The sequence below is a fragment of the Bipolaris oryzae genome, assembly GCF_000523455.1.
Source record: "Bipolaris oryzae ATCC 44560 unplaced genomic scaffold scaffold_84, whole genome shotgun sequence".
In the NCBI taxonomy this organism is placed as follows: domain Eukaryota; kingdom Fungi; phylum Ascomycota; class Dothideomycetes; order Pleosporales; family Pleosporaceae; genus Bipolaris; species Bipolaris oryzae.
The window spans coordinates 104,124-118,850 of record NW_006911360.1 but is presented as its reverse complement, the minus strand read 5'-3'; the positions used below and the strand labels follow the sequence as shown (position 1 = coordinate 118,850).

General features: G+C 52.7%; 6 protein-coding genes across 6 annotated transcripts; 2 read left to right on the top strand and 4 right to left on the bottom strand.

Moving 5' to 3' along the window:
• Positions 1 to 211: 211 nt before the first annotated feature.
• COCMIDRAFT_37658 (uncharacterized protein) lies at positions 212 to 1,992 on the bottom strand (the record flags this gene model as incomplete). Its single annotated transcript, XM_007690752.1, has 5 exons — positions 212 to 412; positions 467 to 583; positions 634 to 845; positions 906 to 1,038; positions 1,087 to 1,992. 5 exons carry the CDS (start codon positions 1,990 to 1,992, stop codon positions 212 to 214), a joined length of 1,569 nt encoding a protein of 522 aa, XP_007688942.1.
• An 816-nt stretch (positions 1,993 to 2,808) lies between these two features.
• COCMIDRAFT_6174 (glycoside hydrolase family 2 protein) lies at positions 2,809 to 6,012 on the bottom strand (the record flags this gene model as incomplete). Its single annotated transcript, XM_007690733.1, has 3 exons — positions 2,809 to 4,308; positions 4,355 to 5,336; positions 5,384 to 6,012. 3 exons carry the CDS (start codon positions 6,010 to 6,012, stop codon positions 2,809 to 2,811), a joined length of 3,111 nt encoding a protein of 1,036 aa, XP_007688923.1.
• An 884-nt stretch (positions 6,013 to 6,896) lies between these two features.
• Positions 6,897 to 8,682, top strand: COCMIDRAFT_97966 (uncharacterized protein; the record flags this gene model as incomplete). Its single annotated transcript, XM_007690776.1, has 4 exons — positions 6,897 to 7,008; positions 7,064 to 7,669; positions 7,729 to 8,018; positions 8,077 to 8,682. The coding sequence occupies 4 exons, from the start codon at positions 6,897 to 6,899 to the stop codon at positions 8,680 to 8,682; spliced, it is 1,614 nt and encodes a 537-aa protein (XP_007688966.1).
• Positions 8,683 to 10,016: 1,334 nt separating this feature from the next.
• COCMIDRAFT_97932 (uncharacterized protein) lies at positions 10,017 to 10,766 on the bottom strand (the record flags this gene model as incomplete). The annotated part of the gene is made up of 3 exons (XM_007690775.1): positions 10,017 to 10,273; positions 10,347 to 10,415; positions 10,529 to 10,766. The coding sequence occupies 3 exons, from the start codon at positions 10,764 to 10,766 to the stop codon at positions 10,017 to 10,019; spliced, it is 564 nt and encodes a 187-aa protein (XP_007688965.1).
• Positions 10,767 to 11,301: 535 nt separating this feature from the next.
• Positions 11,302 to 12,177, bottom strand: COCMIDRAFT_97987 (uncharacterized protein; the record flags this gene model as incomplete). The annotated part of the gene is made up of 1 exon (XM_007690774.1): positions 11,302 to 12,177. The coding sequence occupies one exon, from the start codon at positions 12,175 to 12,177 to the stop codon at positions 11,302 to 11,304; it is 876 nt and encodes a 291-aa protein (XP_007688964.1).
• Positions 12,178 to 12,708: 531 nt separating this feature from the next.
• Positions 12,709 to 14,295, top strand: COCMIDRAFT_27175 (uncharacterized protein; the record flags this gene model as incomplete). Its single annotated transcript, XM_007690741.1, has 4 exons — positions 12,709 to 12,993; positions 13,073 to 13,342; positions 13,383 to 14,084; positions 14,116 to 14,295. 4 exons carry the CDS (start codon positions 12,709 to 12,711, stop codon positions 14,293 to 14,295), a joined length of 1,437 nt encoding a protein of 478 aa, XP_007688931.1.
• Between the last annotated feature and the right edge of the window lie 432 nt (positions 14,296 to 14,727).

Genomic DNA, 14,727 nt, shown 5'->3' with positions numbered 1-14,727 from the left:
TTTTCTCTAGGTTCTTGCGACTCTAAATCTGCAATTGCATCGTCAATTGGAGCCATAGTTGTTGAGTTATAGCGCGTTGAAGTTATGACGCTGAGACGCGCGTTTGGTGTTCGGCGTGCACGAGATGAATCCGTGCATGAGGTGCACGGACACGGTATTGAGCTATTTGCACAAATCCCCATTGGCTACGATTGCAACCTCGAGCCGAGCTTCACCACACCAGGCCAGTCTTTCGTTCCCACACCTTGACAACCGGTGTTGCCTTCAACTCAGAAAATTTGTCTTTGTGTAAAAAGACTAAACGACGGAAGATACGTTCGAGAAGTGCGCGCCGTGTGACCTCTGGAAACTTGCAGTTATTGCAAAGACTATCAATCTGCAAGCAGTCGATATTTGCCGCACCAACTGACGCCTGTTTATGTCAGAAATTGTATCAATAGGTCGATGAGAAGGCACGAGTATATACTTCGGAGAGGCCTCGCTGCTTCAGAGCTTCAAGGATACTTCCCCACAACTGAACCCCACTTAATGCAGATACAGCAGACCAGGAGCCAAAGAGCGATTCGATCGCCACTCTTATATGCTATGTATCGCGTTATTCTTTGATGACACAAAAGAACACAGTTCTCGTACCGGTAGTATATGAGCGAATACAAAAGGCATAGACTTTAGCTCGGGAAAAGCCTGCGGCTCCGCAATCACCTGTTCCACCAATGAACCTTCGATATCCTTCTTTATTCTCATAAAGTTGATAAATTGTCCAGGTTTGGGGAAAGCTAGAACAATACTACTCCGAAGCTCATCCTTTGTACGTGTCTTACTTTGACCGCCAAGGCCGCTTGCAACTATACGCTGGTTCCTATTAGTTATGGACACTCAGTCATGACAACGAGGAGCCTGAAAACTTGCCTCAGCTGGAACTCGGCGTTGGAGATTGTTCATTATCGTCTCGGTGATCTCCAAGTGGTCGTTGACACACATATTTGGCGTCAAGGAATATGTTCCCCACAACAACTGCAACACGGGCATACCAAAAGACTATAGAAGTTAATGCCAGTAATGTAAGACTTGGCTTCGTATTCTTACACTGTCAATACTATCATTGCCCTGAGAGCGGCTAGTGTGTATTTCGGAATCAGCCTCTATACCTAGGACTGCTGATCCGAGATCACGATCCTCTGTGGAGAAATTCCGCCTGACTACGGTAGCTAACGTTTCCTGGGTATCCGGTAGTATTCCACCAGAACCCTCAGCATCCTCGAATTTGATGATGGTGTTCTTACGCAAGGGCATGTCGTTATTTCTGATGCCCAGCTTCGACCGGCTTGGAGCTGGTGTCATAGGGGATAGTTGGCTATCGTTGACCAGGGAAATATTCGGTCGGGCTAACATTCCGCGGTCGCCTTTGAGTAGCTTATCCAAACTTTCAACCCACCCGTTGAATTCTTCTTGAGCGATGCTGCCCAGTAAGGACTGCATGTTAAGCCTTATCTCCTTTCTCGACGCTCTCAATCCTAGCCTGTGTTGGGTAGCGGGCAAAACATGATATGCGAATAGATCGGCCGTACGCGGGAAGGCATGTCTTATACTAGCTTCATCAGTAACCTGATCCGGTTTGATATTCCAATCCCATGTGGATGAAATCTTCCTATCCTTCTTCCTTTGAGAAATCGTATTGGAATTGGAGACGGTATTTTCTGTTCGGATTGTTGGGCGTTCCACATCCACCAAAACGCCGTCCAAGTTGTTATCGTAACCGCGTGACAGCGTAGCCTCTTGGAGCTCACTACTATGACTGCGCGTCTTTTTCTTCGGTGAACGAGATTGCTCAACGATAGTATTGCTAGAGTCCGTAGTTTCCTCGTCATCTCGAGTCTCGGCTTGTTCTCCAAGCGCGGCCTGTACAGCCGAGACTACCTGATCAGGCGTATCGAAGTACCCAGCCAGCATGCCTATCAAACGACGTATCATCTCCAGCTGAAATGCCTCCATTGCTCGCTATATATTCGCTGGCTTGGCTCGTTTTTCGCGCATGTGCTGCTCCACGACATGTTGTCCTAACTGCTTCAAAATACCATCAGGGAAGCAGATGCGGACAAGACCTTTGACGGCATCTCTGAAGAGATCGTCATTTAGACTTGTAGTAGTCGACAGAACTTTGATTCGGAACGCCCAATCCTCGTCTTTCGACAGGGGAGTGCCGGATCTACTACAGGTAGATGAGCTAGTCGAGTGTATGCGCGTCCGCTTTGGCATCGTTGCGCCGTTGTCTGGCGATCGCTCCTTTTGGAAATGTTAGTATACTGGGCGCTGCTATGCATTGACGAGACTGCTTACGCGTCGTTTATTCGGTGTGTCAACCATGGTGTAGAAGTAAAAGCTGGCTGGCTCTAAGAAGCTGATAGCTATTTTCTCACTGACAAGTTAATAGAGGAAGGTTGGTTTCACTCCGTCAGCTCGATTACATGATACGTCATGGCCCTCGCGCCTGCCTGTCTGCCATACGCTGACCTTCACCCAGACGTGATTAACAAACAAATAAGTGGGGCACTCACTTACACTTTCTGGTAGCCTTCACCGTCAACGAGCTTGGCGACTGGGTGAGCTTGGCCAGGGTAGGTTTGTTGCAGCCTTCTCTATCTTTTCAGCGGGCAAATAGCTATTCGCTTCTTAGAGCCAGCCAGCTCTTACTCGATTTTGTACCATACCACTTGAAGTCAGATCACGTATGCTTTTAGAGTTGCAACAAATCATTCCAGCGTTCAATACTATATCATTTCTATTCTATATCAAATAAGGAAGAAAGGATCAAGGTGCCTGCAGTAGGACCTCAAACTCAAACGGCTCACAAAGCAAGCTATACTCATCCAAAGTCCTCGGTCCACAGCTACCACTACCCAATCCATGATGCTGAGCATCTAACCTCAGCACTACCTCCTCCCGCTTGCTCTTCCTCAGCTCATGCGGGTGGCCCGCAGCAGCCACATCCTTCATCCTGTAGTGACTGGCCTGGAAGTCGAACAGCTTCCTTTCTGAATCCGCTTTGCCTACGAATTGAGCAAGCAGGCCCGCGCCACTGCCATTGGTGACGCTGACGTAGCGAGTGTCTGTCCGGTTTGCTGATTCTTGAGGGACCTCGTAATCGACCCATAGCTCGTCGATGTTAGAGGCGGTGTATTTACCAACGGGTTGAGAGAGCTTGCTGTCGCGGTATGACTCGCCGAAACCGCGGCCGAACCACTCGACCTTTTGGAATTGCTTTGGGAGTTCTAGAACAAGACCGATGCGCGGGAGTGTGCGCGGCAGGTTTTGACCCTTGGGCGTACCGGCAACGTGCACCGAGAGTGTTCCACTGGCATGGAATGTGTATGTCAGAACGGTATCAATGGACCAGGAGAGGACTGGAGGGGCCACACGCTGGTGCACGGTGATCTTCAGAGTGTCTGAGCCAGACTGCGACCACTCGACCTTACGAGTTGCTGCCTTAGCGTGTTGGAGATGCTTGTCTTTCCAGTCCCAGCCATCTTGCGGTATGTCGTTGTCGGTAGGAGCGCGGAACACGTCAAACACTGGGGCTTTAGAGATAAGCTCGGTAGACCCTTGTACCCATGAGGTGAGTGAACCATGAATCGTATTGAACTGCCAGGTGGCGCCATCAGCCGTAATCTTAATGACCGCCTTAGACTCGGCTTCAACCTTGATCTCTTTTCCCTTGGCCTCGGCTCGCTGCAGTGGCGCGACCGGGGTGACTGGGACTTGTGCGTTTGCAACTTCGAAGCCTGCCTTGAGATACGGCGTGGCTTCCTTCAACTGGAATGAGAAGTTGAGCAAAACTTCGCCTTTGGATTCATCAACCTTTGGAAGCTGCAGATCAAAGGTTTGGCCTGGCAAGATGCCAGATGGAATATCCAAGTTCCCAGATCCGGTTCCGGTTCCGGACTCGGATATTGTAACATAGCTGCAGCTCAAATGGTCCAGTGTGATGAAATCGTATCTGTTGATAAATGTGGCTTTTGAGGCACTCGACTCTAGCAGCTGTACTGGTTCGATAGCTTTCTTGTACTCGATCAAACCAGCATTTGGCTTATGGTCAGAGTTGACGAGTCCATCCATGACGAATGTTGCATCATGAACTTCTTCTCCAAAATCACCACCATATGCGTAGAACTCTTCTCCAGTCTTCTTGTCTTTGGTGAGAAGGCCATGGTTGGCCCATTCCCAGGCAAAACCACCTTGCAAAGTGGGATACTTGTAGAAAGCATCGACGTATTCCTTAATGTTTCCGGGACCGTTACCCATTGCATGTACCTGGTACGGTTAGCCGAGTCGGACATGTCTAGCGTATGCTACTTACAAATTCGCAAAGTACAAGCGGCTTCTTCTTCTCCTTGTCCTCGCCAAAACGAACGATTTCGTCGATTGGAGGATACATCCTGGAGTACATGTCCATTGTGTCGGCGTAGATGTCGGCTTCATAATGAATAGGCCGGCTGTCGTCATATGCCTTGATGTGCTCGTACATGGCTACAAAGTTGCATCCCATGAACGCTTCATTACCCAAGCTCCAGATGATGACGGAAGGATGCAACTGATCTCTCTTTACGAGCGCCTCGGCACGATCAACGTAGGCGTGTGTCCAATCCTTGTTGTTGGTCGTCCACTCTGCAGCCTCTTTGCGAGTGAGGAGCTGACGCTCGCGGAAAGGCATAGCGCGCTGTTCTGTGCTGAGCGCTGCGTCCGAGATGCTTTCAAATCCGTGGCATTCCAGATCCGCTTCATCTATGACCCAGAAGCCCATCTCATCCGCGAGATCGTACAGCCGTGGATCGTTCAGCTGGTGCGATGTGCGGATAGCGTTGATGTTGTGACGCTTCATAGTCAACAGATCTTCTTTCATAAATTCATACGGAACAGCACGGCCACAGGTGGGGTGGTGTTCGTGGCGATTGACCCCACGGAAGACAACTCTTTTACCGTTGACCAAGAGCAGGCCGCCTTTCATCTCAACCTGCCTAAATCCAACGCGTTGAGCAACGACTTGGTCACCTGTAGATACCACAAGATGGTACAAATTTGGTGATTCGGCAGTCCATTTCAGGGGGTCCTTGACTTGAATGCTGAGTTTGGTTTCGTCACTGCCGTCAATCTGAGCTTCTGTGGAAGCAACTTCTTGCTTCTTTGCGTCCAGAAGCTTTGCTGTGATCTTTCCTGATCCAGTGGCGGTGATCTTGAGCTTGAGCTCAGCATCAGTGTAGGAAGAGTCGAGGAGCGTTTGTGCAAAAACATTCTCGATTCTAGAAGCCTTGGGGAACCCGACTAATGAGACATCTCGGAATCTATGATTATAAGCACCGAACACGCCAAGAGAAGCGCCGAAACTTACATGCCACTCAACCACCACTGGTCCTGGTCTTCAATATAAGTCCCGTCACAGTGCTGGTAGACCCTGACAGCTAACGTATTCGCCCCGTTGAGATCGACAACGGATGTAACGTCGAATTCATCGGGATTTCTGCTACCCTGGGAATACCCCACTTCCTTTCCGTTGACCCAAACATGAAAGGCGGCATCAACACCTTCGAACCGAAGGCGGATCTGGCTGTCCTTTAGTGCTTGGGGAACTTCAAACTTGCGGACGTATGAGCCCGTCTCGTTATCTGTAAAAGGAACATTGGGCGGGTCTACGGGAATGTGATAGATGACATTGGTATACTGCGGACCTTTGCCAAAGCCTTGCAGCTGCCACATGCCAGGCACGGCAATGTCACTCCATGATGAAGTGTCGAAGGCGGTCGACTCGAAACCTTCAGGCGCCTCGAATGGAGAGTAAGAGTGGTGGAACTTCCATGTACCCGATAGGCTGTATGTCGAGGATTTGGTCACGTCGGCATTGAGAGCATCGGCCTCGGACGTGTAGTTGTGGAAGTAGGCACGTGCTGGCAGAGTGTTCTTGTGAAGAACCTGGAGATTGTTCCAGTCCGGGACGCTCTGGGGGTGCTGACCTGAAGCCATTGTTGCCGAGTTCAGAGAGGATGGTGGTATATTGCTCGACATTTGTGCTCTCTTCTCTTTCACTTGTGATATCGCAACCCCGCCTGCGGTAGTCGGTCGTCGATGGCCACATTGGGGAAGCCACCCGGTGGTAAACTGTTAGCCGAGCCATGTGCCTGGTCGAATGAGGGCGGCAGCAAGCGTGACACGAGGAAGAGAGCTTGCAGCGGAAGAGGAATGGGACGATGTCCGGGGGCGTTGAGGGTCCCATGTGGCAGTCGGAAGGCATGCTGCACGTGGCTAGCCCGCTTCTCCAGACTCTCCGCCAAATTTTTCTCCACGCCCCGCTGCCCAGGCCGACTACGCCAAATGCTCTCTCGCCCGGCGCATCTCGATTCATAGTTTGGCCGAGCTGCCCAGTCTTTTGATTCGTGGCCGTGGCAAGATGTTTGCGCGGGGCGTTGTGCAGACGGTGCGTTCTGGCAGGTACCGTCGCTTTTGTCCTGCATCTGGGCCTTGTCCCGCCCCTCGGGAAGGCTTTTCCATGGATCGTGACATGATTGAATCCTAGCGCTCTGGTGAGATGCATGTTTTTGGGCGCTCCGTGTCCCCTCCGGGCCCAAAGGAGCATTGCTACCGCACATCACTGGCGCACTTGGCTAACGGTATCTTGGCCGTGCTTAACCATCGGCCTTCTAGAGCATAGACAAGGCACGGGAGCCATGTCAAGCATGACAGGTGCCTCGGTGCCATGCCTTAGGGTCGCAGGTAGTGGTAGTAGTTTGTGGAGAAACATTCACACTATAAGATGACCCAGCCTTCCGGGTTCTCTCCAGCTTTTCAGTGGAGCGCAATTCCATATTTCTTCTCCACAATCCGAGTCGTTGTCGTCGCCGTCGTACAACATGGCAGAGAAGAACGAGGACATGGGCGCCGTGACGCACCAGCTCAGTGCAGTCGACGATGATCTGCAGCACAAGACCGTCAAGGAGACGAACGTGGCCTCGGTGGCTCTGGGTAAGTTTGCCGAATCCTGCTCTCTCGAGCAACCAACAATGCTAATTCCACACAGCCGCTGCCATTGAGGCTGAGAAGCCAAAGCTATGGTCTCCAGGAATGATCAAGCTCTACATGATCATGGGCATTGGATACCTGGTTTCCACGCTCAACGGTTTCGACAGTTCCTTGATGGGCTCAATCAACGCCATGGAAGGCTACCAAAAAACCTTTGGCCTGACTGGCGAGGGTTCCAGCACCGGTATCATCTTCATCATCTACAACTTGGGCCAGATTGCAGCATTCCCCTTTTGCGGACTTTTGGCCGACGGCTGGGGTCGCCGTATCTGCATTTTTGTTGGTTGTGCGCTCGTACTGGTCGGAACTGCCGTCCAAGCAACGGCAAATGAGAAGGGCCACTTCATTGCCGGTCGCTTCGTTCTCGGATTTGGCGCCTCGATCGCCTCTGCAGCCGGTCCCGCATACACTGTAGAGCTTGCTCATCCCGCTTACCGTGGAACTATGGCCGGCATGTACAACAACTTTTGGTGGGTTGGCAACATTCTAGCCGGCTGGACCACGTACGGAACCAACCTGCACATGGGCGACTCTGCGTGGTGCTGGAGGATCCCGACCATTGTCCAATGTATTCTGCCCACCATTGTCATGGCTCTGATCATGTGTAAGTCTACGCTATTTGAAGATTTTCTCAAGGCCAAAAGCTTACTTACTTGACACTAGTCTTTCCCGAGACGCCACGATGGCTCTTGGCAAACGACAGGCGGGAAGAGGCGATTGCAGTCATGGCCAAGTACCACGGCAACGGCAACGAGGACTCTCCCATTGTGCAGCTCCAGCTCCGTGAAATCACCGAGGATTTTGCTCAAACAACCAACGAGAATGCTTGGTGGGATTTCCGCGAGCTCGTACACACGCGTGCGGCGAGGTACCGATTGGCAATGGTAATTGCCATGGCTTTCTTTGGTCAATGGAGCGGAAACAACGTCGTCAGCTACTTTATGCCTGCCATGGTAAGTTTTGACGTGACAACTACCCGCTTCGATGCACCCGACTAAATCGTGGATTTAGATTAAAAACGCTGGTATTACCGATCCCAACAAGCAGCTTCTTATCAACGCAATCAACCCCATCTTCTCCATGCTTGCGGCCATTTACGGTGCGACGCTGCTCGACACGCTTGGCCGCCGAAAGATGCTCATGGGCGGCCTCTGGGGTGGTCTCTTCTCCTACATTCTCCTCACCGCATTTACCGCAACCGCCAAGCCGGACAATAATCTCGCATACGGCACCATTGTCTCCATCTATCTGTTTGGCATCTTCTTCGCATGGGGCTGGACGCCTCTGCAGACGCTCTACTCTGTCGAGTGTCTGGAGAACCGAACTCGCGCCAAGGGTTCTGGCCTCAACTTTCTTTTCCTCAACATTGCCATGGTGGTCAACACGTACGGTATTTCTGTCGGCATGGAGGCGATTGGATGGAAGCTCTATCTCGTGTACATTGGATGGATTTGCGTCGAGATTGCCGTCATTTTCTTCTTCTTTGTCGAGACTGCCGGCAAGACGCTTGAGGAGCTCAAGGAGATTTTCGAGGCTCCCAACCCCCGCAATGCCAGTCTCCGTAAGACAAAGGTGGAGATTGATTCGAGCGGTCAGGTGCACAACATCCGAGAGTAGACTGAATATGAGATGATTTGGTAACACGCGTTATGAGCCGGGGTGATATAGCTATATTAGGTATTTCTTTCTGAAACCAGAAAACGCAAGTCGTTTTGGATAATGCTATAATACTCTCCATATCTTTTGTTCCTTGGGTGTGTTGGACGAAGCGGTATGCACTTTAGCTCTCGATCAAGCAAACACAATGACCCACCAACCCGTCTTTGGTACGTGGAAAATTATACCGAATGTTACCCCTCCCTTGGCAACCCCACAAAGTACCAAGCGACATACATGTCCGGTCTGCCAGCAACGAACACTGCTCAACAAGTCCGTGTCCCACCTGTAATACAAATGTGCACACACACTCACACACACACATACATTGTACCATCGACGCAGCATAAGAGCAAATAGAAGAGAGAGAAAAACAGCCACTGTACATGTGTCCGGAGGTAGAAGAAAGTTAGCCATGACCCAAAAGGCAGTAAGTACTCATCAAACGCCCACACCCCACTTAGAAGGTTAGCCCCTTGTCTCGTTCACCGTTCACGACGCCCGCGTGGTTTCTCGCCGGAATAAGAAATAAAGAAAAAAAAGGGTAGAGACATCAAACAGACGGACCCGTAGTATGTATCTAGTAATGGCAAGCATGCACGTCAGACGAGAGTGGAAAAGCAAGACCCCGGGGGAGGACTCGACGGTAGAGAATAGAGCAAAATAAAGGAAAGTGGGCAAAAGAAGAAGAAGCATAGCAAAAAAGGAAAAGGTATGAGAATGCCAAAACGCGATTCTCACATGCTTTGCGAAAGTTTGCCATGGTATTCTGGCCTTTGAGGACATGTTTTGCTTTTTCTGCTTTGTTTTTGTATGTTCTCCGGTAAATTGCTTTTGTAGGGCGTTGCCGAAGAAAGACGGGCGCTGGCCTGTTTTTGCTTCTCTTCCTTCTTTTCTTTTGCTTGCTGCACCCTACTCTTTTCTGGTCTAGTATGAGTTTAACATGATTCCAACGTGGCCCTATCTTTGGAGAAAGAGCGGTGGTGGCGGTGGCAATGGATTAAGTACAAGCGAGGACAAGGGACGCAAGGAGTGATTGGGAATGAGACTGATTTCTTGCAGTAACCCGGTTGTTCTGTACAGGTAGGGTGTTCGCAGACGGTGTTGATCATGTGAGATTTGCAATCTAGTGTGTAGCCAGTCTTGCAGAGGCTAGATTTGGACCGGTCTGTTTTCGAGTAAGGGTTAGGCAAAAGCGACGGAAAGGTGGAAGTTTCAAACTTGGATTAAGACGAGCAGATGGAGATGCAGCTCGCGATCATACGGGCACAAGTCAGCGTGCCTGATTCCAACTCCTATCCAATCTCCATCTCGTCCACCATTGCAGCCGCGCGCTGCTTTCGCATAGCTTCCTTCTTCACCCTCCTGGCTGAGGCCTTGGACATGCCTTTTCCAGAGCCGAGCTTTCGATACTCTTCCAAAGACATGCCTCTTCGCTCTGCAGCGGCCATCTCGGCCTGTAATGTCTTGTCTTGGGTAACATCCTTCATCTTGACACTGTTCCTCTCCTTGCGGGCCTGCATCCTCGCGAGGTTCTGACGAGTGCGCTTGTCTGGGCTAAGATTTAGTACAAGTAGTCGGAATACTGGTTCACATGTATGACTGTCGAGAAGAAGACAACTTACTCATCTTTTTGCTTGCAGATTCGGCGTCAACCATGATGCTTTGGTCACCGCTTGTTTGCTGATCGGTACCTAAACAAGCTTGTTAGGCCTTGCTTCAGCTCATCGGCTCTCCCCACGTCAAAAGCAAGTAAACGTGCAGAGCAACTGCATGAACTGGCAGTGAGACACATCACGTGACTTACCAGCGTGTGCATGGGCCGTCGGTGCCGAAAAGGCGTCACCCAAGACATCGACTAGCTCGTCGGCCAATGCGCCCATTTTGCGGCGGTCCTTTTGTTTTTTCTTCCTGGATTTCTGTGCAGGTACCTGGCCGTTGGCCTGGCTGGGTGAAGGGCTCCGTTGGCTGTGTTGTGATTGGTCGCTGTCGCTCGCCTCTGAAAATTGGTCTTCGCCCAGTCGGAATCCTGTGTTCGCAGCCATGACTGCTGTCGCTGTGCTTATGCGTGTGCCCGTCACCGGAAAGGCAGCCAGTATGTTTGAAAAAAAAAACCAAAGACGAGTAGAGTAAGTATGTATGTATGGAAGGTAGCAAAAGCAGAAGCAGAAGGTGGAGCCAAGGTAAGAAGCAACGGATCGGCACTAGTTTTTTCCGGCGCATGTGATTCGATCATCATTCTGTATTATCGAGGTACCAAATGCTTGTGTCGCGTTCACGCGCTCTATCATCTAGCCCGTTTTCCGCCTTTTGATATAATGTAAAATGCTATGCACAAATGCCGCCCTAGAGTCCAAAATGAAGATAGAAACAAGGATACCAAGGAATGACGTGTAGAGAAAAAAAATTTGGATAGCCCGCAGAAGGAGCGTGGGAGAAGGTTAAGGATGTAATCAAAGGAAATTCGTCAATCGTGAATGCATATCCAAGCACCCGGTGTAGCGGCCAGTGTGGCCAGTCCTGTTGCGCCCAAATCCAATACCAAAGCCTTGTTGACCCCAACTCCAGCCAAAGCCAATGCTACTCGTCGTCGTCATCATCGTCGACGAAGAAGCCCCAAAAGAGGACCTCTTCGTTTTCGCATCCTTGCAGACGACCTCGGTATATATCTGCGCACATTTCGATGGGCACCTCGAGCTTGATACAGCCATTGCCGAGAAAGGTAAAAAGCAACCATGAGTCGTACTGGGGCAAGGCACCATTGTCCTCGGGCTTTCTGCTGAGTATGCCGCGGTTCTGGAGAGAGGGCCCTGTGGGGAGGCGGAATGTGTGGTAGGGCAGCGTCTCCTCCGAGTCGGCGACGAAGAAGGAATCGTTGAGGGCAAGCTCAACCGAGACCCTGGACGGCTGCGACTGGTCTTGCGAAGCTACGTCGGTGTGTTGGGCGGCCGAGTTATTGTGAAAGCGCAGAGTACCGAAGCGAAGATAGGCGGGCTGGCCCAGGAGGTCAAAGAGCTCCGTTGAGTAGAGGCGGAAGTAGCCATTGTACAGGGAGCCCAGGCGGCTGCCGTTGTCGGCATCGGCATCGGCATCGGTATCGGCGTCTGCGTCTATGGTGCCATTGAGAGAGAGGGTTTGCAGTTGGTCCTCGACTCGTTTCCCCTCCAATTCGGCGGCGTTGAGCGAGCGGCGGATGTACGTGGGCGTGTACTTGTTGCTCAGGTCGGAAATGGCCAGCCGGCAGGCCTCGCGGCGGACGTGGTCGCTCGAGGCGTCCTTGAGATGTAATGTGTCGGCAGCGGTGCCGTCTTGGGCGTCGGCGAGCGAGCGTAGCAAGCCAGCCTCGAAACTCTCGACGAGCTCCTCAAACTCGCGCATGACCCGGGCAAGGGGCGAGGAGTGGGGTGCGGGGGATTTGGCGTCGGGCGAGAGTCGGTTGCTCTTGAGGAGGGCCATGAGGGGGGAAGCCCGAGGGCGGTCGAGGGTGTAGTCACGGGGGGACAGGAGCGAGGGCGTGGAAATATGGGGGGGGGTGGCGATGGTGCAGTGTGGTGTAGAGGGGGGGGGAGTGGAGATGCAGCGGTGGCTCGGGGGTGCAAGACCGGCTGGCACTGGTGAGCAGGCGGGAGGCGGGAGGCGGCAGGCAGTGGTAGTAGTAGTAGTAGTGGTGGTGGTGGTAGTAGTAGTAATAGTAGTAGGGGTGGAGGTAGGGGTGGAGGTGGTGGTGTAGTCGGGCGGACGGGGCAGCAGAGTAAGAGTAAGAGTAAGAGTAACAGTAGGGGTGTGTGTGTGCAGGGAGGGCGGCCGTGCAATTCGTGAAAAAAGGGTCTTGTAAATCGGCCGTTAGTGGTGACGGGCAAGTCGCCAAACAACTACAACAGCAACAGCAACAGCAGCAGCAATGGCGGCCTGGACGTGCATCAGGATCAGGGGACAAAGGGCTGGGGGACGTGGAGCGAGGCAGCACGAGATTTTGACGCGGCTCGCATGCGCCAAGAAGCTGGGATAGATGCTTCCTCTTCCAGTCTTCCAGCCCGCCGGCCTACGCTACTGCATCCCCGGCCAATCACCGCCGCCACACTCGCTGGTGGGCGATGCGCTGCGAGGGCCGCCTGCGTGCAGCGACTCGCCCTGGCCGGCTGGCGGGCAATGAGCAATGGGGCTGCAGCGGTCAACCGTCGCATCCAGTCAACGGGCGGCCAGCCAGGGCATGCTGGGGGGAGGGGGAAGGGGGAGGGGAAGGGGCTCGCTGGCTGTCGCGCACTATGCTGTGTGTGTGTGTGTGTGTGTGTGTGTGTGTGCGTGTGTGTGGTTGCGAGTGTGCGAGGTGTACATGGTACATGGTGCATAGTTAGTCGATGGACAGGAGCATATGTGCGTGTGCGTGTGCGTGTGTGAGAGAGTGTGTGTGGTGTGCATCGACAAGACCCAGGCGCCGCTCGTTCTCTTTGTGGAGCCAGCGAACCACTGCGTCGGTAGCCAATCACGCCGCCCCAGTAACCGGCCCGTATCGAATTGGCTGGGGCGGGCCGATGAGACGAGACACGCACTCACACTCGACCTGGGCGGCTGGCCCGGCCATGACGAGCTTGCCGACGGCGGCAGCACAGTACACAGTAGGGTAGGGTAGAGTAGAGTACACACTGTACTATGTAGACTAGTATCCAACTATCGGCGTGGGCATATTCAGATACACTAGACTACACACACTTTTGCACCCTCTGTCGAGTACAAAGACCACTGGACACGCACTTACTGCGTGCACTACTACCTCTCCCCCTTCTGCTTCTGCCTCCCCGCTCCTCCCCGCTCCTCCCCCGCTCAGCCTCGTCCCTCCAGACCCTCAGCTTCATTCCTCGCCGCCCACCTTGGCCACGCGCAACCTCACACAAAAGGCATCCCAATGTCTCGGGATCCGGCTGTACGTCGGCAGCTCATATGTACCTGCCTCAGCAACGTCATCCGCCTGCCCTACATGCGCTTCCCTGCCCTCGCCCATCCGCACCCCGTCGCCTCGCGTGTGCGTGTGCGTGTGTGCGTGTGTGCGTGCAATCTTCAGCCTGTTTCTATTCTTCGCCTCAGCTTACATGTCAAGACATGGTTACGTCACTGCTGACCCCTCGTCCAGCTGCTGCCTCGCCTTCAGCCTTCCATGCATCCACGACTTGGCCCTTGACCCCACGTCTGACGAATCATCCGACATCACGACTGATCTCGCATCCCGAATCCCCCATGTTGATGTCGTCCTGTCCTTGATCCCAATCCTCACAGCCCGCCCAAATCAGCACTACCTACCCACCTACCTGTTTACTTACTTACATACTGTACTTGCTTACATACCCACCTACCCACCTGCCTACTACGTACGTACATGCTAGCACTACTTGCCGCCAGATGCAACCGAGGCACCTTCCCCCCCCACGTCATCCTGCTCTTCCCCACACTTGCACACAAACTAAACACACGGACACACAAACCAACAAACACACTCACTCCCACTCTGACCTCCTCCAATGCCGGCACTGCTTCTTTGGCGCCATCACCATGCCTGCCCTCTGCCAGCTAAACACGTGAGAAATGGCGCTATATCCCCCCCAGTTGCATCGCTTCTGCTTGTACTTATGATGACTACTAGCCCCACCACTGAGACCAAGGCCAAATCCCGCCCGCCCGCCAATCCATACCCTTTGCCCTTGCTTGCACAGGGTCAGCCCGACTTCCCTATCACCAGCCTATGGCCATAGACCCACACGCCTAGCTTCTAGCACAGGGCCGTCGTTCATGTGCCATCATCTCCCATGCCACGCTCCTCGTTGGTCTTCCTCGTTGCCCCCCTTGTCCATATGGGCATCAGATGGTTCTGCTTGCCGGCCCTCTTTCATTGACCCGGCAAACTACTCCTCTTACCACGTCAGGTCCATTTGCCGTCTTGTGCATTCGCAATTCTACTCGACTGTGCTATACTTGACGTATCAACTTGAACAAAAACTTCCGACAGCACCGTCA